This window comes from Myotis daubentonii, chromosome 9 (genome assembly GCF_963259705.1).
Source record: "Myotis daubentonii chromosome 9, mMyoDau2.1, whole genome shotgun sequence".
Classification (NCBI taxonomy): Eukaryota; Metazoa; Chordata; class Mammalia; order Chiroptera; family Vespertilionidae; genus Myotis; species Myotis daubentonii.
In genome coordinates, this window is record NC_081848.1 from 7,943,807 (window position 1) to 7,971,603 (window position 27,797).

Genomic DNA, 27,797 nt, shown 5'->3' on the forward strand with positions numbered 1-27,797 from the left:
TTTTAAAAATTCATTGAACACATTTTTATTGAGTACCTACTATGTACACCAGATACTTATCTGGGTGCTGGTGATATAGCAGACAAAAATCCCTGCCCTTACTGAGCTCCTGGAGCTTACATTATAGTGACAGCAAGATAACCTGTGGAGAAAATGACCAAGTTAGCAAAAAAAAGACAACTCCTCTGAGCAGTAACAAAGGGGATTCCCTACCATTTAAGGCAGAAAGACACAGTGAAGTCCCTAAGAAGTCATCTAAAAAGGCAGGGCCCTGCTGAGCTCCCTGACCCATGTCTGAAAAAGCAAAGGGTTCCCCTTTGCCATAGTCTTGGGGTAGAAGGTCCATACACAGGACCCCCAGGGGGCACACAAGAGCATTTAAAAGTCTACCCCAAAACCAGGACATTTCCAACCAACCAGTATTTCCAACCAAAGAATAAAGCAATGTTTGTACAAATTTGTTTCAAGAATGAAGACAACAGCCTCTGAAAAATGAAATTCAATGAAGAATAAACATAACCTACAGGTAATAATAATAATAATAAAAAGAACCATGAAACTAAAATTAAGATGTTTACAGCATAATAGTTTAAGATAAAAAATGAGACTGTATAAAAGATTTTTGCTTAGGAAAAATATTTAATTCTTAGCCCCAAAAGTAATAAAATAGAAAGTTACTATAAGGTAATTTGACAATTTTAAATGCAGGCAATTTCTGATTCAAAATGTTCTGTTTTTCTACGGTAAGACAAACTTGAAAGTAATTCACTCAAACTTGGTTTTCAAAAAACAGAATAGGGTGCACTGGGTTTAAAAGAGGTTGTGAATAAAAGAAATAATTCCAAAACCAAAATGGAACAAGCAAACTATCTAGCAAGAGGCACTGAGAAAAATAAGCTACAATAAAACTTCATTAACATTCATTAGAGACAAGGTGAGTTTGAATAGGTGACAATGTAAATAAATTTACATGGAAATATATTTAAATTCTCCATGAAATACAAATGTATATATTTTAGGGATAAAGACTAAATTGAATATATCTAAAAAAAAAAAAAAAAAGTGGGGGCTCATAAAAATCCTCATGAAAAGTATTTAATGTAATTGAAAAGTGATTAGTAATCGGTGTACTAACTGGCAAAAGGGTACTTTTTAAAGAGAGCTTCAAAACAGTTTTAGTTCGGATCCAAGAGGTTTCCTTACAAACTATTAATTTGCTCCAGGAAACCCTTCCTTCAGCTTAACTAGTTATCTTAAGTTCCAGGAAAAGTTAATGAGGTTTTACTGTAAAAGCAGAAAAACAAAGTTTTCAAATGATGATTCCAGCATCATCCATACCAAAGAAGTAGTAATGAAATTTAGTTTGGAAAGCCATAGCAAGGACCAGATGTTAACCCAGCTGGAAGCAGAATGAGGTTAAGCGCAGGAAATCCTCACAGTATTATACCAGTCATTCCTTTTCTCATTGGAATTACAAAACTGCAATCTTACAATGACACGGTAGAACTACTGCTTATTCAAAGGCACTAAATTTTAAGTTTCTCAGCAAGGAGAGAGAGAAGTATTTTGAACACAGTGGTATAAGCTGTGGAAATTCAGTTCGGATTTAACATTACACATTAGCAGCAATACATCTGCACATCAGGTTTCTGAGTGACATGATTACAGTCAAAATAAGGCAAAGAAAAACCAGAACAAACAACACATGAACTCTGAGCTTCCACATTCCCCTTTCATGTAAGACACTGACGCAGACCATCATTATCCAGGAAAATGTGGCTTTCATTACAGTTAAATCTCGATGTGTCTCCCAGATAGAGGGTTTATAACATAAGTTATTCTAAACCATGTACATTTAACTTTGGAATGATGAACAGACACACAGCTACAAGCAGACACCAAGAGAATCACTCCACTGCATGTCTGGGTCCCAACCCATCCAGCCCTGGTCAGGACAGTAAGTGGCCAGGCTGATGGAACGGTGAGGGTGCAGGAGCCCAGAAGTGCCCAATAAATCCCTGGAGACAATCAAGAAACGACTGTACCGAGTGTCAGGAACTGGTCACAAACAAAAAGAATGGTGTATAATTATCCCAACAAGGAAGACAAGCAAAAACAATCCCTTTACATCTTTAAAAAGAATCAAGTCACTGAAATTTGATTTCTTGGAAGCTGTTGCCATTTGCTTGGATGAGGTCTTGAAGGTTTTCCATTTTTTTCTCCATCCAGTTGAAGAACACATTGACTAGAAATCTGTGTTAAGAAATTAGTAAAGTCTTTTCCCTCCTGCTCCTCATCATGCCAACGCAAGCACTGGAAAATTCCAAACAGAATCAAGTTAGTGGCACAGAAAGTTCATGAAATACCTATGTGACTATTGAGCACAACAGTTATCCAAAAGCAGGAGACTGAACTTCTCATTGTGGTCAGTTTTTCTACTCTGTCAGGCTAATCAAAGTTAAACTTTAAAAATTGATTAAAATCCAAACAAACTGTTCTTACTAGTGAAAATCACATTCCTCCCCATCCCTACACATGGGGCTGAGAAACGGCCTGCTCAGTGGTGAGCCAGGAAGGGAAGAAGCATTCCAGGCACTCAACACCCTCCCGTCTCCCATATGCTTATCGCCTTGCCCACTTAACGTCACTTACACCCCGTCAACCAAAGCAAAAGCTGCAAGGCAGACAACAGAAGGACATACCACTTATAGCTTCCTGTGCGAAGTATTTGACATCCATGTCTTCATCTTGGCCTAACTTCTGCAGTACCGGTTTAACTTCCTCCTGCAAAGCACTGAAATCCAACAGTATGATCTGTGAAAGGCAGTCTTCTGGGTCAGAAAAATGTTTTATGGTACATATGCTCTAAGGTAACTTTTTTTTTTTTTAAATCCTCACCCAAGGATATTTTTCCACTGATTTTTAGAGTGGGAGAGGGAACGTAGGAGAGAAACATCGATGTGAGAAAAACACATCGATTGGTTGCTTCCTGCATGTGACCCAACCAGGGCCTGGGCCAGGGAGGACCCTGCAACTGAGGTACATGCCCTTGACTGGAATTGAACCCGGGACCCTTCGATTTATAGGTCGATGCTCTAGCCACTGAGCCAAAGCAGCTAGGGCTCTAAGGCAATTTTTAAAGTTTAAAATATAAAAATCTTTTAAAACACCTATAAGTTTGACAAATACTAAATAATATCTAAAGTTCTCAGCAGAAATAGCTTCAGACAATGATCTCCACATATATGAGTTTAAATATAAAAGATTGGACACCTGCAAAAATGGTTATTTTATTATTTTCTTTAAACAAACCCACACCTTAGGTAAAGTAAAAATCACCGAACTTATTTGTAACCATTACTCCCCACTATCATGTCATATTTTTAATCTACCTATAAAATAAGGATAATATTAAAATCTTACTCAGTATCTAGAATTGGTCCAATTTTCTGCAGGGATTTGGCCACATTGAAACGGACGTTCGCCACTTGGTCTCCTGCCATTTTCAATACAATAGGCAGCATCTGCTTGGTAGTTATTTCCTGACCGCAGGCTTCAGACAGTACCTAGAAAACACTTTTATTTGTAAAATATCCCCAAATCTAAAGAGAAAAATTAATACTTAATAAAAAAAAGTAGAGAGGGAGTGGAGCCTCCGCCAGCTCCGGGGGGCGGGTGCCGGAGCAGCGCAACCCGGTCGGTCCGCAGTGCGACTAACTGGAAGTTGGCGTGGCCGCGGGAGGCGGACGATGGGGGCAGGTGCCGCCGGCTGCGCCATGGACCCGCCGCGCCGGCTGCTGCTGCTGCTGCTGCTGCTGGGGGTGAGTGCTAGCCGGAGGGGCGCCCGTTCTCTTTCCCTGGACCTGAACCCTAGGGGTCCAGGTTTCCCCGAGGGAAAACAGAACCAAGCGCTGGGCTCCCAGATGCTGGGGATGGATGGCGGGAGAGGAGCTCCGATGCCAGGGTCCACGGAGGAGCGTCTAGGGTTCTCAGGGCGCAGAGGAGACCCTGAGATCCAGGGTAGAGATGCGGACCAGAGGTGCGCACGGATGCGGGCACTCCGGAACCTGGGTGTGTGGGTGTGGAGGGTCTCAGAGGAGGGGGTCCTGCGGTTCTTGGAACCTGGGTTCCTTGGAAGAGGGCGCTTGAATGCCAGGACCTCAAAGCGACCCCCTCCCCACCCAGCATCTTGATTTCTGGGGGGTCGTAGGACAGAACCCAGGCTAGAGAAGGATGAGGAATGCGACGGGGACTAGAGATGTGAGGGGCAAGTGGGGCTGGAGATGCGGGGCTGGAACAATGGGGAGGAGGTTGGAACTACCGAGGGCAGCGGACAATGGGGACTGGCCAGACAATGGGGGGAGGGGCGTGGGAGGCATAGCCTCGGGGAGTGGGGGTCGTAGGGTGAAGAGAGAAAAGTGGGTTGGGTGGGGCAAAAAAAAAAGAAGAAAAAAAAAGTAACTGGCCAACAGGAAAATGTTTCTAGTTTGAGCACAAAATGAGGAATACAAAGTAGAATTCAAAAAACCCAAACAGAATTAGAGCAGAATTCACAACTGACTTCACTACTGTAGATTTTAACATGGATTGAGAGCTGACATTTTTCTCTCATCTCTTAACTATCCAAAGAAATCAGTAAGAAATACATTCCAAATAGAAGACAATATATTCAGAATTCAGGAACACAATCTTGAATAACTGCTTTAACGCCTGAGCAATAGCTGTGTAATACTTACATTAATGCAGAATAAGGTGGTCATTCTATGCAAATAATTAGGATCATTTGCCATTACTAACACTTTGGGAACGATGGTATTTTGGGCCCACTCTGTACCAAACTTCTGAACTAGTTTCATGAGGTTGTTGGTGGCAGCTTCGCGAATGGCATACACTGCAGGAGAGGGAAAAACAAATGCTGTTCACAGTACAGCACGACCTAGTTTACGTACATCATCAGCAAAGGCGGGCCAAAATCAAGATTCTGCAAACACACTCCAAAGTCAGCCATGCTGCAGTGGCATGTCAGCTACAACTCATAAATACACTGATCTGGTTTTACTACAGTTTCAAAATGTGTAATATGTCCAAGGAAAAAGAAGGTAAGGAGCTCATTATAGGCATCACTAATTAATTAACAAGTATCAGTGCCTACTATATGCTATGTGTAACAGGAAAAATACATGTATTTCTCCTCACAATCATACACTTAGAAAAATGAAAGCTACCATACTCCAAGTAGTCACATGGTATAAGACTGATTATAATAAAGTGTGAAATTGTGTAAAGATTGTGAGAGCTGTAGCAGTTGAGAAGAGAGAACAGGAAGCGCTAAAAAGTCTTTGTACTGGGCCTCAGAGATTAGAGAGGATTTGTGTAAGGAAAGAGGAGAGAGGGTAATTCCTAGAAAGGGTAAAAAAATTTACCCAGGACACAAAGGAGATAGCTGAAATCTGGGAAAACACGAGGCTGGACAGGTATAGGAGACCCAAAACACAGAACATCTTGAAAGGTACACTGAGAGGTTATAAAAAAAAAATAAAGATGGGCCCTAACCGGTTTAGCTCAGTGGATAGAGCAGGGCTGGGCAAACTTTTTGACTCGAGGGCCACAATGGGTTCTTAAACTGGACCGGAGGGCCGGAACAAAAGCATGGATGGAGTGTTTGTGTGAACTAATATAAGTTCAAAGTAAACATCATTACATAAAAGGGTATGGTCTTTTTTTTTTTTTTTTAGTTTTATTCATTTCAAACGGGCCGGCAGGCCGTAGTTTGCCCACGGCTGGCATAGAGCGTCGGCCTGCAGAAAGAAAGGTCCCAGGTTCAATTCCGGTCAAAGGCATGTACCTTGGTTGAGGGCACATCCCCAATAGGGGGTGTGAGGGAGGCAGCTGATCGATGTTTCTCTCTCATCGATGTTTCTAACTCTTTATCCCTCTCCCTTCCTCTCTGTAAAAAAATCATTAAAATATATTTAAAAATAAAAAAAATAAAAAGATGGGTTTTTAAAGCAAAGCTGTCACCTGGTGACTAGTGTGGTACTTTAGCAAGACTACTCCAATAGTGGCAAGAAAGCTAAAGGGAGAAGACAGCGAGGAGGTTAGTTTGGCGGCCACTGTGGTCATCTACACAATAGCAAATAAAAACTTCAGACCTTCATGCCTGTTTTCCCTTAAAAATGTTTATGTTGAGAAATGTTAAATGTCTTCTGTGAATAAATGTACCTGCTTTAACACTTAATAATTCCCTACAAGCCCTGGCCAGGTGACTTGGTTGGTTGGAGTGTCGTCCCATGCATCAAAAGGTGGTGGGTTTGATTCCTGGTGAGGGCACATACCCAAGTTGTGGGTTCGATCCCTGTTTGAGGCACATACAGGAGGCAACTGATCGACATTTGTCTCCCATCATTGATATATATTTTCTCTCTCTCTCTCTCTCTCTCTCTCCCTCTTCCTCTCCGAAACCAATAAAAATATTTATTTTTTTTAAAAGGAAAGAATAATTAAGTAGAGAATCTTCTGGGATGTCAGTCTCACTAATGTTAAATATATATCAGAAATCACATAAACACTTTTATTCTAAAAAGAGAAATTTCTCTCCTGTGATTCACCATATTAAGATTCATTTAAAAAGAAAAAAAGTTAGGCCACAGAAAGGTAACTTTAAAAGATAAGAAAAATGAAATAGTCCTCAAAATCTAGTTTGAAAACACTACTATTATCTACATATATATATGCCTTTATGAGACTTGCACATTTTTCATACCCCTCCTCTTCATACTCTTAGCCATATGACCTCCCATATGATCCAAATATGCCCTTAACAAAACCACCTACATGTACAAGCAGACACAAATATTCCTGTCCTCCCAAATATCCAGACACAAGCAGCTGCAGAACAAAGATACACTCAGTACATAAAGTATACATAAGATGCTGTGGAACACAATGCCTACTATATGCACCAAAATATGGAACTGAAGCTCATAGGATTATGTCACGACCTCCCTCGTGGGCCCCACCTGAACAGTTCTCAGACTATACTGAAGATGCCAGGTCTGGACTGGACTCCGTGACTGTGCCACTGTATAGCTCCTTCTCTGTGTCACTCAAACAAGCCATGTAACCATTTCTTCCCCATGGGCCTTTCATCTGATTCCAGTCTCTGCCCCACCCAGACAGCATGGTCAAGCAGAAGACCTCAAGATGAGTATATGTAGCCCTAGCCCGTTTGGCTCAGTAGCAAGAGCGTCGGGCTGCGGACTGAAGGGTGAGGGCAGGAGGCAACCAATCGATGTTTCTCTCACATCAATATTTCTCTCTGTCTTTCCCTCTCTCTTCCACTCTAAAAATCAATGGAAAAATACCCTTGGATGAGGATTAAAAAAAATGATGCTGAAAAACAGACAGATAAGTAATAAAACAATTTAAAATCTCTGACTCCCTGACCTTGGGTGCTGGCGCCATTTAAAAAAAAGAAAAAAAAAACAATGGAAAAATATCCTTAAGTAAGGATTTAAAAAAAAGTGAGTGCTGGAAGGCGGTCCATCCTTGCTGCTTGACACAGTCGCTGCAGGGAAGAAACATCTGCACAGCATATGTTTCAAGGGACCTGGTGTATATAGCATACTGTTCTTAATATGTTTGCTCACCTTCATGGCACTATGTGTTTTAACCAAGGTCACCTCTCTGGGAAAGGTTGTTTCCCCAGGTAGGGATTTTTCCCTGAAGTTAGGGAGGGAATAAAACCCCTTAACTAAATGCCAGGCGGGTAGTTAATCACTTTAACTATGAACAATCACGCTTAAGCTACATAATCTTTACTCCCTGGAATGAAGAAACCTTTGGAATAGAAATTGACAGGATTAAAATCAACTGGTATAAATACAGATGTAACAAGACAATAAAAGACAGAATTTGGCTGGAGATCCTGGCTAGAGAACCTGGCTAGGCTGCTGATCAACTAAACACTGTCTCCGTGTCATTCCTTCTTCGCCGACTCCGTCCACACCTTTGGGGACCCCTGGACCTGCTGGGGCTGGACCCCAACAAGTGAGTATATGTGTATGTAAGAGTCTGAAAATAATGTAATAGAATGAGTAAGAAACGAAGCAAAGAGATTGTTCATGAAAAAAATAAAGTTTAAGACAGAAAATATTGGTAGAAAACAGAAACATCAAACTTGTGTTTCAGAGGAAACTAACTGGACTTTAATCACAGTATTTCTTCATCACTACACCAGGAAGGCAATCAGATGAGCCGTCCATTCTAAAAAAGAAATAATAAACAACACGGGATAGATGCGAAGACACGAACACTCCATAACAACCTGGTTTTAACTTATTTACTTACCATGGTCCACGAGCCAGGCCATACATAGAGAATTCAGCTTTTCATCAAAGAATTCCACACCCTATGGGTAGACGATTCCATTAATACACATCTAACAAAATTTAGAAATCAAGATAATCTATTTATTGCACCAAAATAAACTAAAAGCTAAAAACCACTCGTTTCCAAATAAGCTGAATTCATGAACCAGCCAGAAAACAATTACCATGGAATTTGATTTACAAACTGTAAATCTATTTTATTGGCTAGAAATAATAAACAAAGTAAGATGGCCCAGGCCCTGCTAAGTGGGAGAGAATCGGATGGTCAGGAGCCAGATGCGATACTGCAAATGATAGAAAGAATGCAGTATGGACAGTCTGCCAAGCATTATCTAGATTATTTGTAAAAAGGAACTACCCAGTAAAATATCTGTCAATAACATATATTTTTCTACTTAAAGAATTTTTTCAATTACAGTTTACGTTCATTCGATATAAACTTGTATTAATTTTAGGTGTACAGCGTAGTGGTTAGACAATCGTATGCTTTACAAAGTGTTCCCCTGGTATTCCCAGTGCCCACTAGCACCACACACAGTCATTACAGTATCACTGATTGTATTTCCTTTCCTGTACTTTATATCCTCATGACTATTTTTGAAACTATCAATCCGTACTTCTCTGTCAATAATATTAATAAGTCTCAAAAAATTTCCCTTTTTGGTTAAGATTATAATAAATCATTAAGGATGAAGAAACTGATATCAAGAAATACAGATATTTCCACTTAAACAGAATATTTCTAAGATGATGGGAGGAAGCAGAGGGAGAATAAAGCAGGCGTAACACTGCAGGTGACCCAGCAGAGTCACAGGTGGAACCATCCTGGCTCTTCCAGTTTAGCTCTTCCTGTCAACATTAGGCCACTCGAGCACAAGAGGGGACAAGCTCCTAGAGCTGATTTACACAGACCTGTCACTGTGGGGATTCTGTACCATGCAAGAGAATGCTGTGACACAGTGCTCTCCTAGAGTCTCCCTTTGGGATCTACATGTTTCTTTGGATCTAAGAAGTTCCTGAACAGCGATTATATAGTTCAAATAAAGTACTCTGAAAATAGTGATTTAATAACATAAAATGCTTTATAATAATAGATCATGAATAGGTGTTAGCATATACTTAAATCACTGTCAGCTCTCAAAGATTTCTTTTTCATTTCAAGTTATGAATTTTTCTTTAAAAATTTTAAATTGAATTTAGAGAGCAGAAGGGGAAGAGAGATGAGGAGGAAAGGCGGGAGAGAGATGGGGAGGCAGGGTAGGAAGGAGAGAGGGCGGGGGGAGGGGGAGAGAGAGAGAGAAAAACATCATTCTGCTGTTCCACATATCTGTGTGTTCATTGGATGACTCTTGTGTGTGCCCTGACTGGGGATTGAACCCACAATCTTGACATACCAGGACAAGGCTCCAAGCAACTGAACTACTTGGCCAAGGCTCTTAAATCTTAACTTTTATTTCTTGATTTTTGTGGTTTAACTTTACATTTATTCAGCATGGTCCATAAGCCAGGCCATATGTAATGTCTTGAAAGAATTTTATAAATTGACTACCTGATACAGATAAAAAAATAAAAACAAAATATATACGAACAAGAAATTGAAGTTGTATTAACAAAATGTTCATGACCAATGTGTATCAGCCCTGCCCAAAAGGTATGAGTCGGCCAAAGTCAGCATCTACTTGCTTCTATACTCCTCTGTGGAGCTGCCAGCCTTTGCTGGCCTCCAGATCTATGAGGAATAGAGGTTTAAGAAAAGAGTACTACAATTCTCCCTCTCTTCTGCACAGTTGTTTCAGCCTTTGGCCAACCAGTTAGCCACTGCTGCTTTCCCTTCTGGAGAAGGTGACCCATGACAGTCACCAGTGAAGAACAAAGGATGACCCTCAGTGCTTGGGAGTGATGGGGAAAAAAGTGACAAGATGACTTCGCCTGACCCTTTTAGCTATAGAGTGATATTTTTTACATCCATTTTGAAGAGTGGGACACTTCAAATTTTATAAAACATGATGCCACAGATAATCACAAGATGCATTTAAATATAACAAAATTAGCAATACAAATTCAGTGGTTCAAGAAAGTAAAAAACTAGATTCCATATGGTTTGATCTGAAAGGAATGGAAGTGGGGTGAGAGACGGGGAACAAACTGCAGTAATGTTAGCTGTAAACTGACATATTTTGAGCTTTCTCTAAAAATATTCAGGTATTCATTATCTAATACTCGACAAATGCTAAGTGCCTGATAATGGCAGGCACTATAGTAGGCACTGGCAATCCAACACTAAACACAGTCCTTACCTTAAAAAAGATCACCTGTCTATCTTCCCAACTAGTTCCCTCGCCCCCCAGGGATATTAAATAGCAATTTTTATTATTTAAAAATTGTGTTTTCATTTGGTTAGAGAAACATATTTAATGTAACTCCTCTAAAAATTAGGGCACATGATAGGCCTTGAGTTTTTTCCCCCCAACTAGTTTTTGACAGCCACACTGCACTGCAATAAATGCTACCAATAGGGTAATGGTATATCACACTTAGAACTATCTAGGGCAGTGGTTCTCAACCTTCCTAATGCCGCGACCCTTTACTACAGTTCCTCATGTTGTGGTGCTCCCCAACCATAAAATTATTTTCGTTGCTACTTCATAACTGTAATTTTGCTACTGTTATGAATCGTAATGTAAATATCTGATATGCAGGATGTATTTTCAGGGGTCGCGACCCACAGGTTGAGAACTGCTGATCTAGGCATTTATGAAAACAGAAAGGAAAGGATGTGGCCATAAAACCCAGCACTGAAAATTTAATTAACATAACAGAGTAAAAATAACCGTGAAAACTCAAAAAGTAATAGGTAAAAAAAAAAAAAAAGTAATAGATAATCTGATAATGTGGACTCTGGCCAAAATACTAGCATTAAAAACTTCGCCGAGGCTGGTTTGGCTCAGTGGATGGAGCGTCGGCCTGCGGACTGAGGGGTCCCGGGTTCGATTCCGGTCAAGGGCATGTGCCTGGGTTGCGGGCGCATCCCCGGTGGGGGATGTGCAGGAGGCAGCTGATGGATGTTTCTCTCTCATCTATGTTTCTAGCTCTCTGTCTCTCTCCCTTCCTCTCTGAAAAAAATCAATAAAATATTTAAAAAAAAAAAAAACAACAAAAAAAAACTTCAATACTCCTTTTCTAATCAAATTCCTCAACTCCCTTTTAACCAGAAAGCAAAAAAAGTAGCTGGGGAAAAAAAAAGCAGAAGCTAGGGACATTTTGCTCAGTATATAGGCAAGCAGGGAAGCTGCTCTGAGCAAAAATCAAAGCTAACTTATCTTAAAACAATACTCCCTTTTCCTCTCAGTTAAATATTCCTTATGTCACAGAGACATTAAATTACACAAAATCTGTTACATTCCAAGAAACATTGTTTTTATGGCTTTGCTTTTAGATGGTGGTGAGGTAAAAAGTGTCTCTATAATATAATTCCTTTCTGTTAGAAGTTAATGCATTAATGAAAATAAAAGCCATCTACAAGCAACTAGGACCTACCATACTTAGATGTGTCTAAATGAACAAAATCATACAAATTATTGGGGCCTTCTACTTGGCACAATAAATCTGCTCAACTATTTGATGCTATCCTTCACTTCATGGAGCACACACACTCACCAGCTGGCCTGCCAGCAGTGGCATATACTCAATGATGGCCAGCCGGACCCTCCACTTGGCATCTTCAGCCAGCTCCACTATGGCAGGAAGAAGAGACTGAGAGAGCTGACGGATTCCAATCACTTCATTTACACAATCCAAATTGGAGATGATATTCAAACGAACTTCAGGACACTGCAAGTACACAAGCCCCAAAAGAACACATATAAAAATCAAGTTTTCTGTCCAATATTTTCCTATTGTCATGATGAGGTAAAAACTGCTAACTAAAGTTTAAAATAAGAAATTATTGACTCAGGTAAAAAAGTAAGTAGTCTTGGAAGAAATACTTAATACTGGGTACACAAATAACTCAAAGCACATAACTGTAACTGTTCTTAACTCTCAATAAAAAGTCTATACGATGGCCTTAGCTGGTTTGGCTCAGTGGATAGAGCGTCGGCCTACAGACTGAAGGGTCCCAGGTTCAATTCCAGTCAAGGGCACATGCCCTGGTTGCGGGCTCGATCCCCAGTACGGGGTGTGCAGGAGGCAGACAATCAATGATTATTGCTCATCATTGATGGTTTCTATCTCTCTCCCCCTCTCCCTTCCTCTTTGAAATCAATTAAATATATATCTATGAAAAAAGTCTACAGGATGGTAAAGAGCATAGGCTCTGGAATCAAATTATATGCATTCAAATCCCAGATCTGCCGAGACCTTGGGTGAGCTACTTGATCTCTGTGCCTCAGCTTCATCTGTAAAATGGGGATAAGACCTTCCTCTAAGACTGCTGTGAGGATTACCGGTAATAATACGTGCCAAAGCATTTATGATCATGCCTGGCATATAGTTTTACTCAATAAATGTTAGCTATCAGTATAATGTTGATATTATATTTAAATAAAAGATACTTTTTAAACAAAGATCTATTAAGTTTGAAGAGAAGAAACCAGAGCCTCTCAGCAGGAATCAGACAAAGAGAATGAGGAGACATTTTTAAGTCTATATCTATGGCTCCTAGTGCCCATTTTCTGGGGAACTTGCAACCCATATTCAAACACAAGGACTGTCACTAGTTTAAAATAGGTTACTTTTTAAAATCGCATTATCCCTGTTTTGGGTTCTATTTTAGTGAAACCTCAAACCAAAACCAAACCAAATCACTGTCTATCAAGCAATAGAATTTATAGCCAGACTCACCTCATCCTTTAACTGAGCTAAAAAAAGAGGTAGAAGATGTTCAATGGTATTCTCTTTGCCCAGAATGGTAGACAATCCCATAATTACAGAAGCTAGAGCCGATTTGACATGTTGATTTGTATCAGTTACTAATTCCTAACAAAAAAAAACACAAAAATTAAAAGCCTTTCTTTTTTGCAAGACAACAGAAACTTCCATACTATTTCCCAAGGAATTTAAAAAGACAGCACTATTTCAATAGATTCGTTGATAATGTTTCCTCAGATCAACTGTCAGATAACACAAACCTTTGTGCCAACCAGCATTTTTCAGTTATAACGCACTACTAATAAGTGATAAATAATGTCACACATTAACACACCTATCCCATTCATCCCTTGTCCTCCATTAAACTCAAAAGAGCTTTAAGGCAAACAAACAAAAAAGAGGCAAAGTTTGCCTTCACATAAGGCAGAGGTAAAGCTAAAAGTAAACTAAAGTTAGGTTTACCTTTATATAGGGCAGCACTTGATTCATAATTATGTTCTCTCTACCTTCAATGGGCAAGTTCTCACAAAGTTCTAAAAGAGATAAATAGAAAAAATAATGCTTACATAGAACGATTTATAAGGAGCCAAATGAAGAAATTTAACCAGTTATATCAAGTTTCAAGTTAAATCAATCATACGTTTAAGCAAAAAATCTCTAAGAAGTGACCCTTGTTCTAAATACACTTTTTTGGCAATCTAGATGGCACTGTGGATCACACTAATCCAACGTGAAAAGGCATTAAAAAATAGAAACAAGGTAAAATGGCTGTTTGGTTTTAACTTACATAATGTAACACTTCTATACAATAAAATCATCTCTATTTATTTGAAAACATATTCTAGAACAAAAATCATAAAAATTCACTGACATAAAAAAAAATGCACCAAAATAAACAAGCCATCCTGCAACATAAACGGAACTCCTTAACCTTTCACTTTGTGGGCAGCAGCCGCTCGGACTTCAGCTTCACAGTCTTTAAGTAGGTTCTGAAAGGCGGGGATGAGGTCATTTTGGGTGATTTTGGGACCCACAGCTTTCTGGAGCTATAAAATAATATGTACAGGTTTAAATGCAAACTAACAAAATAATTAATATGAAAACACAAAACAGCACAACTTCAGGTATACATTTTTGCCACAAACACTTCTGATTCATAAGAATTCAGAGATTTTTGGTACCACAGCAAACTTGTGGGTTTCTTGTTTTTCTTTTTCTTTAGTACTTAAAGAAAATACCAGTGCAATAATTTTACCTCTGAAAATTTGTCAGCTACCATATAGCGAACTCGCCAAGATTTATCTTCTGCAGCTTGTTGAAGTGTAGGCATCACCAAAAACTCAAGGTCATCCTGAGACAGTAACTGGGCAATACTGACACAAGCTTCCACAGCTAGGAGGCGCACTGAATCCTAAAGGAATAAAATTTATTTCTGTTAGACAACATTTACTGACAGTCAAAGTATATGGTGTGGGGGTGTGCTCTGAGTGTCATTTCAAAAAACACACAGAAGCAAACCAACAATACCAGCGGTTGCCAACCGGTGGTCCGTGGACCACTGGTGGTCTGTGAGGTCTGAAAGGTTGGCGACTGCTGAACTACACTACATGCAGCTTCATGTGTCTGTGTCTGGAAATAGCTGTTCTCTGACTGGAATAGTATGTCAAAGTCACAAAGGTAGAAACTTATTCTGTGAATGAACAGCAAAATAATTACACTGGCTAGTGCAGAGTTGCTGTTTTTTAAATGAAGTAAAAATAAAAAGAACATTTTAATGATATCTTCAAAGCCTCACTCTAATAAAAAAGCTGAGAGAAATAATGAAAACTATGCTTATATAAGTTTATAACAGATCCGGACAGAGAAAGAGAATAATAAGTAAGGGAATCATTGGGGAGCTGTTAGCAAAATACAGGTACCCCCGCTTCTCAAAAGTTCATTCTGCAACTTTGCTTTTATGAAAAACCTAGATTAATACATGTTTCCGTACCTGAAAGGAGCCTGAGAAGGATTTTTGCTTTTACAAAAAAAGGTGAAAAGCGAAGCCAGCATTCAGCATTTGTTCTGCAGGAGCCATTAGACGCAGCGCGCCTCAAGCAGTGGCTGCACAGAGCTCCTTCTCAGGAGCTACACCCGGCGTCTTAGCATCAAGATGCCAGCACCTTGAACTGTCAGTGCACCTGGGTTTTATTTGTATTTAACTTGTGCACCTATTAGCAAGATGTATCCCTAAGGTAACTGCTTCTTTGCTTTACGCCACTTTGGCTTACAAAGGTTTCACAGGAACGCTCTGCTTTCAGATAGGGCAGCCTGTACTCAGTTTGAAGTGGCAGGCAGTAATAGGAATTGAGGTATAAGATGATGACTTGGAAAGAAACACATAGAAAAACAAAAGAGTAATTTAAAAAGTTGGATTTCAATGTTGAGACCCAGGAACAAGATAACTTTGCGGTAGCCAAGTCTGGGAAAATGCAAAATGAAAAAATTAGAAAGATAAGGAATGATTGAACTGAGCTTTCCAAATGTAAAGTGCCAAGTGTCAATGTGACACCTATATGTCCTTTGAGCAAGTGGGAATATACAACTAGACAAATCAATGAGAAATTAGGAACTGACACCACAGATTTGGGAATAACTATATAAGTAGAAACTGAAAATATGTAAACATAAGTGCCCAGGAGAAACAGGACAAAGTCCTTTATATAACTACATATTTTATATATGCACATATATCATACATATATGTGTACATATGTACACACATATACATGAAAGATAAGAGTGATTCCAACTTTCCAAAATATTACAAATTTTTAAAATTTCAGATCAACAAAAACTTACTATGTGCCCAAGACACTCCTCTACCCAAATGAACAGGTTAAAAAGGGCAGAACTAGGTCTTGGTAGCAGCTATAGATATTTTTGGACTCCCAAAATGATGCTAAATCAAGGGACTGCTACCATCTATGGAAAAATATACCAATAAATACTTGTTCAATTAATCAATTACTTCTCTTCCAGAACTGATTTTCTCCCCAAACCTGCTCCTCCCAGAATTTTCTCTACCTCGGCAATGACACTACCACCCACCCAGTTGCTCAATCCAAAAATCAAGATCTTCTTGATGCCTCTTCCCCTCACCCAACCCAATCATAGTTCTACTAACTCTACCTCCATACCTACCTCCAGATTCTCTCCCTCTTCACTATAGCTCCCTAGTTCACCACTGTGTATTGACTGGAGTATAGACAAGCCTCCTAACTGGTCTTCCTGTTTCTATTCTCACCCTCCCCGCCACGGGCCCCCCCCCCCCCCCCCCGAACTGTAAAGTAAACCTTACAATTTAGTTTCCACCCAGAAGCCTCAATTACATCAAGTCACACCCCTGCTTAAAATCTTGGTGTATTCTCATTGCATCTAGAAAAGAAAACCCAAACTCTACATATCCTGGCCTAAAGGCCCTCTGTGACCAGACCCCTGCTTATCTTCTCCAACCTCATCTTTTACCAGAGTCCCTTTCACCCACTAGGTTCCAACTGTAGGACCACTATCCACATGTGTCCTCCCTTCCTGGAGCTGACACTCTAGGAAAGGTCATGGCTGGCATTTTTCTTTCTTGTCTCAGTTTATGTCACCTCTTCACAGTCCTTCTCTGACTAGCCAGTTTAGAGAAATGTCCTATAATCACTTCCAATTGTATCACCCTACTCTATATTTGCATCATAGCATTTATCCCTGATATTTTGCTTATTTATCTCTTTATCACCTATTTTCCTTCAGAGCTGAGTAGTTACAACAGACTGTCTGGCCCACAAAGCCTAAATTACAGGGGTGGGCATGGGCAAATATAGAAAAACACATGCAGGTTATTATTACAATAGCTTCAATAACTCAAGAGAATGTCACACTGCCACGGTATGTCTACTTTCGCCCACCCCTGTATTTACTACCTTGTCCTTTACAGAAAAAGTTTCCAACCCCACCCCCACCACAAGATTCAACTACCATTTTACAGGAAATACAGAGGACAAAGAAAATGTTAAATTATACTATAGAAAATGTAATCACCAAAATCCCAAATGAGGATTCTAAGTCTGTGCTGTCCAATGTGGTAACCACTATCCACACGTGAAAAGTGCCTAGTTATAATGATAATTATTTTGGGTATATTGGGTTAAATACATCATTACAATTATTTTCACCTGTTTTTTACTTTTTAAAATGTGGCTACCAAAAAGCTTAAAATAGGTAGTTTACATTAGAGATCTGTCGGACAATGTTTTAAACTATAATGTTTGAGTCATAAAAGTGCAAAGAGAAGGAAGTAGTTAACTATCATAAAAGTCAAGATAAAGTGTTAGTCTTAAGGGGGTGGGCAGTGACAAGCGGGGAGTGAAGGAGGTGTTGTGTCTGGGAGGCCAGAGAGGGCTTCTGGGGTAGTGGCTGTCAAAATTCTGTTGTTTCATAGGTGACAGCTACAAGATGACATTACCTTATAATAATTCACTTAAGATGCATACTTTGTACTGATTTTTTTAATGTTATTTTAATAATTTTTAAAAATTCTTTGGAAGTAAAATTTATCATCTTTAAATTTAGAATCTAAAAATAAGACTCATCAGCATGTGCCTGGTGCTCTTGGTCCTGTCCACATTAAGTGATTCTAGAGCAGATACCAGGCAAATTAAAAACCCCAAAGGACTCACTCTAGCCCACAAACTCTGGTGTCTGATCCTCTGAAGCACCACACAGAGGCAGTACAGCCTCACTGTGAACGCCGTGAAGTGCTTAGATTCCAATCCCAGCTCCACTACTAATGAGGCAACCTTGAGCACGTTACTTCAATTTTCTGTGCCTCTGTTTCCTAAAATGTAAAATGGGTTATCTACCCCATGGGGCTGTTGTGAAAAAATGAATTAATTTATATAAACAACTTTAAAGAGGCCAAGGAAGATGAAGTACTGCATTTAGGTGCTTGCTGTTTTTATTATTATTGCTATTTCTACACTAAAGAAATCTAGATCCTTGGATTTAAAATTGCTATTATGTGAGATCACCCTACACACGCACACAGAGATGCAAAGGGCCAAATGGCTTTCCTAACATATACTGTGCTTGTTTATCTGAAAGTCAAAAATTCCAGGAATCCTTACCCTCCCATAGGACAAGCCAGCCTTCAATGCACAAAGGTATGTTACCCCTTAATGCAACTTTGATCGTCCTAATTATGGATCCCATTTCCTCTGACTTCCCCCTTTTATAACAACTGCCAATGTAAGAGAAAATCATGGTCTGATTAAGAAAGAAACATAAAGACAATGAAATGAGTCATATTAAACTTTATCAAGGCCAGAATTAAGTATTAATTTTGCAAAAAGAATCCTAACATGAGAACCAAACTCCCCAAAGAAATACTTAAAATATTAGAGGAGAGGAGCATATATGTGTAACGTAAATACTGAGTTAACTTACCTGTTCATCTGAAGCTAGATTAGTAAACAATGGAACAATTTCACTTTTCACACTATCCAATTCTAAAACTTTTGCAAATTCGCCCAATTTGGAAGCAGCAGCACGTCGTACCATTGGTGTATCATCTGAGCACAAGGAACGGAAGTGCCTGGAGCAGATAAAATAATGAAGGTACTTCCTGTCAAATATCATTGATTAAATACTCCCTCCCCCCAACAACACAAACACAGCAAGGCATTTTTAGAGGTTTTCTCTTACAAACACTGTGATTAGGTTTCTACTCATGGAAGAAACAAAGACAAAACACTGGTATATTCAACATGACAATAAAAAGTGATGTCATCAATCTTATTATCCTGATATCAGCCACTTACTGGTAAGAGGGTGCTGTGTAAATTGTCCCAATAACCCCAAATAACTAAAAAATACCATATCTTACTGTCTAATTTCTGCTTTGACAGCATTTGAAGCCCTGGGATAGCAAACGCTGAACAAACCACACGCAGATGTGCGAGACGTGAACCAATCCCCACTCGCTAGGCGTTTCACCAGAGGTACAAAATGAGCTTCCAGAGCAACAGGCGTGTGCTCCTGGGAGATCTGCCTCAGGGACTCCACAGCCTTGTCTCGAACCACAGTCTCTTCCACCGTTGCCAGACTTTCCAAAGGAGGCTGAATAGACCAAAGAGGAAAACCAGAGAAAAAAACTTACTGAATCAGGTTAGATGCAGATTATCACCTTTTAAAGTGACTGAAGGGAGGTGGTACATGTAACCAGAATGTTAGCTACATCACACCAAATGGCTACTTTCAGTTCACACAGCGATAACATATGGTGTGTCCAACCTGAAGACACGACTTCTGTAGGACAGCCAAGATCTCATGTCCCAGATGGCAATTCCCAGATGGTGTCTACAAATGACACAGTGGAGGGGACTTGACACAATATTAATACTATTGTGAGCTGAATCACTAGGTTTAAAAGATACATAGCCAAATTCAGACAGGTTCATCCATATTTATTCAAAAGTAGTGCAAAATCATGACCAACACTGGGCACCATAATAATATGATGACATCTCCATCAGGCCATGAGTATTATTCTACCATTCCTGGAGATGTAAGCAACCCATGTCCACTACCTCCACACAACTTATCCAACCTATAGAAGGCTGAGTACAAAATCACTTTTTTCAGAATACATACAGAATCTTTCCATTAGCCAGATATGTAGCAGTAGTTTCTAACAATTAAGTAGAGTATAGAGATGGTAGCAATCCTTGCTTGCAGCTAAGAAACAGAAAAGATCAAAGGGGTTGCTCTGGTGTGAGATCCATAAGTGACACCATCCAGTGAAAAGTGAAAGCAGCTGGTTCCTTAAACTTCATCCTTTTGGGTTTGTATTTGGTCAGGTACATTCAGAATATGCCATGAACTGAATTTGGTCATTTCTATAAAAACCACATTTAGAACTGACCAAAAGAGTAAAACAATTACGCCCAGCTGGAGTGGCTCTGTGGTTGAGGGTCAACCCATGAACTAAGAGGTCACCGGTTCGATTCCTGGTCAGGGCACATGCCCGGGTTGCGGGCTTGATACCCAGTAGGGGGCGTGCAGGAGGCAGCAGATTGATGTTTCTATCTCTACATCCCTCGCCCTAAAATCAATAAAAATTTTGTAAAGAGTGAAACAATTATAGTAAGTCAAAGGAAAGAAGCATATCTTCTTAATAATCCATTTCAAAAATTGTTTGAAACACTAAGGCAGAAAGTACTCAGCTTTTGCCTGGCCAGTGTGGCTCAGTGGTTGAGCATCAACCTACGGACCAAGAGATCACAGTTTGATTCCCGGTCAGGACACATGCCCAGGTGTGGGCTCGATCTACAGTGGGGGCACTGAAGGAGGCAGCCAATCAATGATTCTCTCTCATCATTGATGTTCCTATCTCTCCCCTTCTCCCTTCTTCTGAGAAGTCAATAAAAATATATATTAAAAACAAAAGTTTTGCCCTAGCCAGTTTGGTTCAGGGATAGAGGGTCCACCTGTGGACTGAAGGGGCCCAGGTTTGATTCCGGTCAAGGGCACATGCCTGGGTTGCGGGCTTGGTCCAACGTGCAGGAGGCAGCCAATGATTCCCTCTCATCATTGATGTTTCTATCTCTCTTCCTCTCCCTTCCTTTCTGAAATCAATAAAAATATATTTTTTAAAAAACACCAAAAGTTTCCTTAAAAAAAGAAAAAGAAAAGAAAGTACTCAACTTTCATAAGAGGATTTTGGGAACCCTTTGAAAAGATAACTGCTTTCTTACTTGCGAAGGTTTTTCATAATCTGGCCATGCCTTCTGACCTTCTCTCATGCAATATCTCTCTATATAAAACCCTAATATGCAAATAGACCGAACAGCGAAACAACTGAACAAGCGGTCACTATGACGTGCGCTGACCACCAGGGAGTGTGTGCGGAACATGGCGGGCGTCAGCAGCAGGCAGCAGAGCACAGAACATGGCAGGCGTAGGCCGCAGCGGGATGGTGGAGCAGGTGAGCGGGGGGTGCCAGACCAAGGCAGGGTGCCGGTAGCTGTCATCGGGGCGAGCCTCTGGTGGATACTGAAAATTCTTTGCTCCTGCGTGCTGTGGTCCCGCCTGACGCTTGCGCCTGCTGCCTGCGCCGGCCCCGCTCATACCCGTTGCCAGTGCCAGAGCTGCCGCTCGCACCCGCTGCTGGCACTGGCCCCAATCGCTTCATGCAGTCAGTGTATGGGAGCAGAGGTGGCAGGAGAGGGGCTGCCAGCAGACAGGGGACCGGGGGCTGCTGTGGGAGGGGCCGGGTGGGGGCACAGAGGATAGGCCGAGACCCACCCCTGTGGCAACCGCAGCCTCACAGCCAGTTATTTTCTTTCTTTTTTTTTTTTTTTATTGCTTAAAGTGTTACAAAGGGTATTACATATGTATCCATTTTATCCCCCCGCCCTAGACAGTCCCCTAGCCTCCCCTATCACCCAGTGTCTTATGTCCATTGGTTATGCTTATATGCATGCATACAAGTCCTTTAGTTGATCTCTTACCCCCCTACCTCCTGCCCCGCCAGTTATTTTCAAGGGAATTCATGCACTGGGCCCCTAGTCATGGTATAATCTCTATCACTACTACAGGATAAGGCCAAGTTCCTGAAAATTGCATATGAGTTGTCTCTTGATTTAAACTCCAAGATCTTTCAATAAAGGATTATTATTATACTAGAAGCCTGGTGCATGAAATTCATGCTCGGGAGGGGGGTTGTCCCTCAGCCTGGCGGCCTGTATCCTCTTGCAGTCCAGAAGCCCTCGGGGGATATCTGACTGTAGTCCCACTTCTAAGCAGTCAGAGAGACATCCTTAGTGCTGCCACGGAGGCGGGAGTGGCATGTGCCACTGCCACTGTGCTCTCCAGCCATGAGCCCAGCTTCTGGCTGAGCAGCGCTCCCCGCCGTGGGAGTGCACTGACCACCAGGGGCAGCTTCTGCATTGAGTGTCTGCCCCCTGGTGGTTGGCGCGCGTCATAACAACTGGTTATTCCGATGTTCGGTCAATTTGCATATTATCCTTTTATTATATAGGATTCTATCATTGAGGATAGAGAAGAAACAGGAAGACAGGTTCCTTGCTTGAGTGGAGTTTATACTCTAATGGAGGAAGACAACAACTAATCAAGAAAACGAGTACTCTGAAAAAAACTAGAATATGATGATAAGCGATGACTGGGAGGCAATTCAGGTTGGGTGGTCAGGGAAGGCCTCTTTGAGTAAACAGACTGAAGTTGATATCTGAATGCCTGGGAGGGAGCCAGTCACAGGAAGCTCAAAAGAACATTATATTAGAGGGAATACCTAGGGCAACAGTCTTAAGGCAAGGATTTGTAAGCTGAGGTAAAGCTATGGCAGGAATATGGATATTCTGAGAGTCATAGCAGAAGTGATGCATCTGTGGGGTGAAGAGTGACATGTAAGGTGGGTGGGAGGCAAGAGTAGATGGAAACTAGTTAGGAAGTAATCTAGAGGAAAAATCATGTGATATGAAAAGACTAGAGGAAACATGAGCTAGGTAGTAATAGGGATGGAAAAAAGTGGATTGATTTGGAATATATAGAGAATCTACAAGAGTTACTAATGAATTAGATTTGGAAAATGAGGGAAAGAAGAGTCAAGAATGTCTTCGAGGTTTTGGCTTGTGCAACTGGGTAGGTGGTGAAGCCATTTACTGAGATGGGACAACTACATGAAAGACATATTTTGGGGAGAAAACCGAGTTCTGTCTTAGGCATGTTAAATTTGAAATGCCTGTTTGATATCCAAGTGGAAAAATCACAGGCAGATATAGAGACAGATATATATATATATACATGGAATTCCATGGAAAGGTTGGAGGTAGAGATAGAAATCATGAGTCAGCATCATATAGACAGCATTTCAGCCTTTAAGCATACATCCCTATCTTGTCCAACTGTGGAATTCCTAACATCCTTCAAAACCAAGTTCAGACATCATCTACCAAGAGGTTTTCCCTTATCACTCTGGACTAATAATACCTTTCTATTCTCTATTACTTGGATACCTTCTATGGGCTTCTATTTTTCCATCTAACTCTATACAGTAATTATTTGTTGATACGTAAGGACAGAGATCTCATTCCATTCACAATGGTCTTCTTTAACATCAACACTGTAACTTCAGTGCCTGATATCGCAGGCTCTTAATAACTGCCAACTAAATTGAACTGAACTCTTCAAATTCACAAAGTAAGTCAGAAGTAAAAGTTATGCTTATAATCAAAGACAGAAAGCTAATGTATATATATATATATATATATATATATATATATATATATATATACACACACACACACACACACACACACACACACACACACACACACTAGAGGCCCGGTGCACAAAAATTTGTGCACTCGGGGGGAAGGAGGGGGTCCCTCAGCCCGGCCTGTGCCCTCTCGCAGTCTGGGACCCCTCGGGAGATAACGACCTGCTGGCTTAGGCCTGCTCCCGGGTGGCAGAGGGCAGGCCCAATCCCTAGGTGCAGTCCCTGGTCGGGCTCAGAGCAGGGCCAATTGGGGGGTTGGGGCACCACCCCCTGTCACACTCAAGGCAGGGTCGATGGGGAGGTTGTGGCACGACCCCCTGTCACGCACAGAGCAGGGCCCATCTGGGGGTTGGGGCTCCATACCCTGTCACGCACAGAGCAGGGCCCATCAGGGGGTTGGGGAGCTCCCTTCTGTCACGAACAGAGCAGGGCCCATCAGGGGGGTTGGGGCTCCGTACCCTGTCATGCACAGAGCAGGGCCCATCAGGGGGTTGGGGAGCTCCCTCCTGTCACGAACAGAGCAGGGCCCATCAGGGGGTTGGGGCTCCGTACCCTGTCATGCACAGAGCAGGGTCCATCAGGGGATTGGGGAGCTCCCCCCTGTCACGCACAGAGCAGGGCCCATCAGGGAGTTGAGGAGCTCCCCGTCACTCACAGAGTAGAGCCGATAGGGGAGTTGGGGCACCGTCCCCTGTCACACACAGAGCAGGGCGGATCAGTGGGTTGGGGCGCCGCCCTCTATAACCCACAGAGCAGGGCCGATCAGGGGGTTGGGGCGCCGCCACTCTCACACTCAGGGCAGGGCTGATGGGGAGGTTATGGCTCTACCCTGTCACACATAGAGCAGGGCCCGGGGGGGGTGGGGGGGGGTTGGGGTGCCGCACCCTGTCACACACAGAGCAGGCCGATCAGGGTGTTTGTGCGCTGCCCCCTGTCACGCTGATCCCGGTGCCTGGAGGCCTCTCGGCTCCGCTGATCCCGGTGCTGGGAGGCATATTACCCTTTTACTATATAGAATAGAGGCCTGGTGCATGGGTGGGTGCCAGCTCGTTTGCCCTGAAGGGTGTCCTGGATCAGGGTGGGGGTCCCCACTGGGGTGCCTGGCCAGCCTGGGTGAGGGGATGATGGCTGTTTGTAGCTGGTCACACACCCTTCAGGGTGGGGGTCCCCACTGGGGTGCCTGGCCAGTCTGGGTGAGGGGCTGAGGGCTGTTTTCAGGCTGGGGGTGACTGAACTCCCAAACGCTCCTTTTTTCCTTTTTTTTTTTATTCTGGGCCAGCTTTAGCTTGAGGCTTGGCTCCAGCTCTTAGGCCTCCGCTGCTGAAAGTAGGTTTCTGGCCTTTGCATACAATGTTGCGAATCTGCTGGCTGAAGTCTGGCAGTATTCGTTACAATGTTTCTTAAACTGCAGGCTCAGAGGCCTGCAGCCGCAGGCGGGGAACGTTGGTTTCCTCCGTCACTGAGGCAAGCAAGCCTCATGTTAGTTTCAAGCTGCCTGGCTGCCGGCTGCCATCTTGGCTGACAGTTAATTTGCATATCTCGCTGATTAGCCAATGGGAAGGGTAGCAGTCGTACGCCAATTACCATGTTTCTCTTTTATTAGTGTAGATACACACACACACACACACACACACATATATATATATATATATATATATATACACACACTAGTGGCCCGATGCATGAAATTTGTGCATGGGGGCGGGGTCCCTCAGCCTGGCCTGCACCCTGTCCAATCTGGGACCCCTCTCACAATCCGGGACCTCTGGCCCCTAACCACTCAGCCTGCTGACCTGCTCGCCCCTAACTGGACCCCCCATCTGCTGGCCTTCTCGCCCCCAACTGTCCCCCCTGCTGGCCTGCTCGCCCCCTAACTGGACCCCCTGCCCGTCAGCTCACCCCCAACTGCCCCCCCATACCCCCGCGGGGCCCCCCCCATCACCCCTAACCGCCTCTGCCCACCACCATGGCTTTATCCGGAAGGATGTCTGGAAGGTCTCCCGGTGTAATTAGCATATTACCCTTTTATTAGTGTAGACAAATGTTTCCAAAGTCATCATATTACTAGATGAGAATTAAGATTTCCAACTTCAGGGATGGGGTGTGAGGAGCATAAACAGATACAAACAATCCTTCTCCCAAAGTCTAAACTAACAAGTCAACAGAGACAGACAAGAAAAGAGGAAGAAGTTCTTATATACATAGTCAGAAAAACTAAGAATGGGTTGGGTTCACTGAATCCGAAGTGCCTACAATATTTGTTCTCTCCACGGCTAACGCTGGGACTAACCATAAGATCTGCATTAAAAATGCTGCCGTGTGCCTATCACCAAACAATGAACCGTTTGTATGTAGAAGTTCTAGAAGGAGGGTAGGCGAAGATACTCACCAGCAAGCAGTGGGCAAAGTCAGGTCCTCCCACCAGGCCGGTGAAATTTCCCAGCTGCTCAGCAAGAGCCAACAGCACCTCATCTTCATCATAAATTGTGTCTGGAAATGACAGCAACCCCGTAGGCATCAGCAAGGACAGCCAGCCCGGGGCTGGACCCGCAAACGAAACTCAGAACAGCCTCAGTCTGTCACTGGACGGTCCTGTCCTGGCCTAACGGTGGTTTCCTCCTCCTCCACCCGGAGCCTTCCTGGATCTGTTCTACAGAATGAACTGGAATCTCACAATCCCCTATCCGTTGCTCCCCTGTTAGGTAAACAGTAGTTAATGCCCGAATACGGTTTCTTTTGCCCAAAAGTGTCAGGCTCAATTTAGTGCCCGATGCCATGCCTAACCCATCCTCACACACCCAGTTTTGAAAGCAACCGGAAGATGGTGGTGCCCAGGCCTTTCTTTAAGCAAAAGTGCACAGACCTGTGAGGAAAGGCAGCAGCTCAGTTCGCGTCCTTTCCACTCCGAGCGCCAGGGCGATGGTCGACAGCTTCTTAATGCTGTTGAGGCGGAGCTTCAGAAAAGAACGCGAGAAGAAAACAAACTACAGAAACCAAAGGCTAAAGCTGCAAACTGGCGAGAGAATGGCACCCCGGGAAGGAGCAGGAACGCCTTCCACTGAGATTTCATTCCGAGGAAACTCGGGGGCAGGGGAACGTGGCTCCATGAGCCCACGGAAGGGCTCTTGGGAGAAGGGAATGAGAGCGGACGGGGTACCCAGGCGGTGGCCACGTTACAAAGAGCTCGGCCGGGGGGACGCGGGCGACGGGCTGCCCGCAGCCCGGCCTCTCCAAGGAGCGTTCCACCCGCGCCGCCCCACCGCCTCCGCCGGGTCCGGCCACGCCGCCCGCGTCCCACCCGACCAGCCGGGCCAGTTCCCGGCCCGGAGCAAGGCCCGACTCACCTCACTTCAAAGGGCCCTTGGCACCGCGCAGCCCCCCAGAGCCCCGCCGCCCGGCGCCACCCCGCTCCCGCTCGCTCCTCCAGACCCCGGCCCAGCGCGGCGCGCGGCGCTCCCTCCGCACCGCCCGGAAGGGGCGCCCCGGCGGGAAGCCGGTTCTTCCACAACCGCCCGGCGAGACGCCGGGCCTACGCCTTAGGGGGCCCGGAGGAGGGGTGCCGGGGAGGTCCCCGGGGGTCGGGTGGAGGTCCTCATGGGGCTTCCCCCTCCTCCCCTTCAAGTTTCTGCTTGAGTCCAGCTCTTTGAATCCCTGGCCGCCCCCCTCGCCGCCGGCCTTCCCCCTTCCCTACCCGCGCGCCCGACCGAGCCCGCCTCCTCCCCCCGGCCCAACTCCAATACCTGCACGTCCTCATTACGGAGCTCATCGATTAAAACCGCGATCGGGTATAGCGAATCGTCTCCGTCTCCGCCCGCTGCCCCCGAGCCGGTCCCGGTCCCAGCCGCACCCGCCATGTTCTTTCTCCTCAGCCTGCTCACCGCCGCCCGCCCCGCGCCCCGGCCCCGCCCCGCGCCCCGGCCCCGCCCCGCGCCCCGGCCCCGCCCCGCGCCCCGGCCCCGCCCCGCGCCCCGGCCCCGCCCCGCGCCCCGGCCCCGCCCCGCGCCCCGGCCACGCCCCGCGCCCCGGCCACGCCCCGCGCCCCGGCCACGCCCCGCGCCCCGGCCACGCCCCGCGCCCCAGCAGGGTGGGCTGTGTCCTGCGCTCCGGCTCCGCGCGGGCGGAGGAGTTGAGGCGCTGCTCGGCTGGTGGCGGTCTCCGCCCGGCCCCCGGGCGGGAACTGTAGGTGTGAACGCCTGAAGAAAGACAGGCTGGGG

The 27,797-nt window shown here is 43.6% G+C and overlaps 1 protein-coding gene across 4 annotated transcripts; it reads right to left on the minus strand.

Moving 5' to 3' along the window:
- On the minus strand, positions 1–27,480 carry PPP2R1B (protein phosphatase 2 scaffold subunit Abeta). Of its 4 annotated transcripts, XM_059707845.1 has the most exons (15): positions 27,324–27,480; positions 26,447–26,537; positions 25,973–26,073; positions 19,171–19,403; positions 18,732–18,879; positions 14,515–14,670; positions 14,191–14,305; positions 13,722–13,792; positions 13,233–13,367; positions 12,048–12,221; positions 8,350–8,410; positions 4,737–4,891; positions 3,424–3,566; positions 2,703–2,794; positions 1–2,313 (listed from the first exon to the last, which is right to left on the minus strand). In XM_059707845.1, the coding sequence occupies exons 1-15, from the start codon at positions 27,435–27,437 to the stop codon at positions 2,297–2,299; spliced, it is 1,806 nt and encodes a 601-aa protein (XP_059563828.1). In that variant the 5' UTR covers positions 27,438–27,480; the 3' UTR covers positions 1–2,296. The 4 variants fall into 4 exon arrangements, with proteins under 4 accessions (XP_059563828.1, XP_059563829.1, XP_059563830.1 ...); XM_059707846.1 differs by lacking the exon at positions 13,233–13,367; XM_059707847.1 differs by lacking the exons at positions 18,732–18,879; positions 19,171–19,403.
- Between the last annotated feature and the right edge of the window lie 317 nt (positions 27,481–27,797).

Excerpts from the sequence above, each read along its gene's own strand:
- PPP2R1B (XM_059707845.1), bottom strand. The coding sequence starts at position 27,437 with ATGGCGGGTGCGGCTGGGACCGGGACCGGCTCGGGGGCAGCGGGCGGA. Across the intron at positions 18,880-19,170 it reads GTCAAAGCAGAAATTAGACA|GCACTTCCGTTCCTTGTGCT; the intron begins GTAAGATATGGT and ends TATCTGCTCCAG. Across the intron at positions 8,411-12,047 it reads CACTGCTGGCAGGCCAGCTG|GGTGTGGAATTCTTTGATGA; the intron begins GTGAGTGTGTGT and ends GTCTACCCATAG.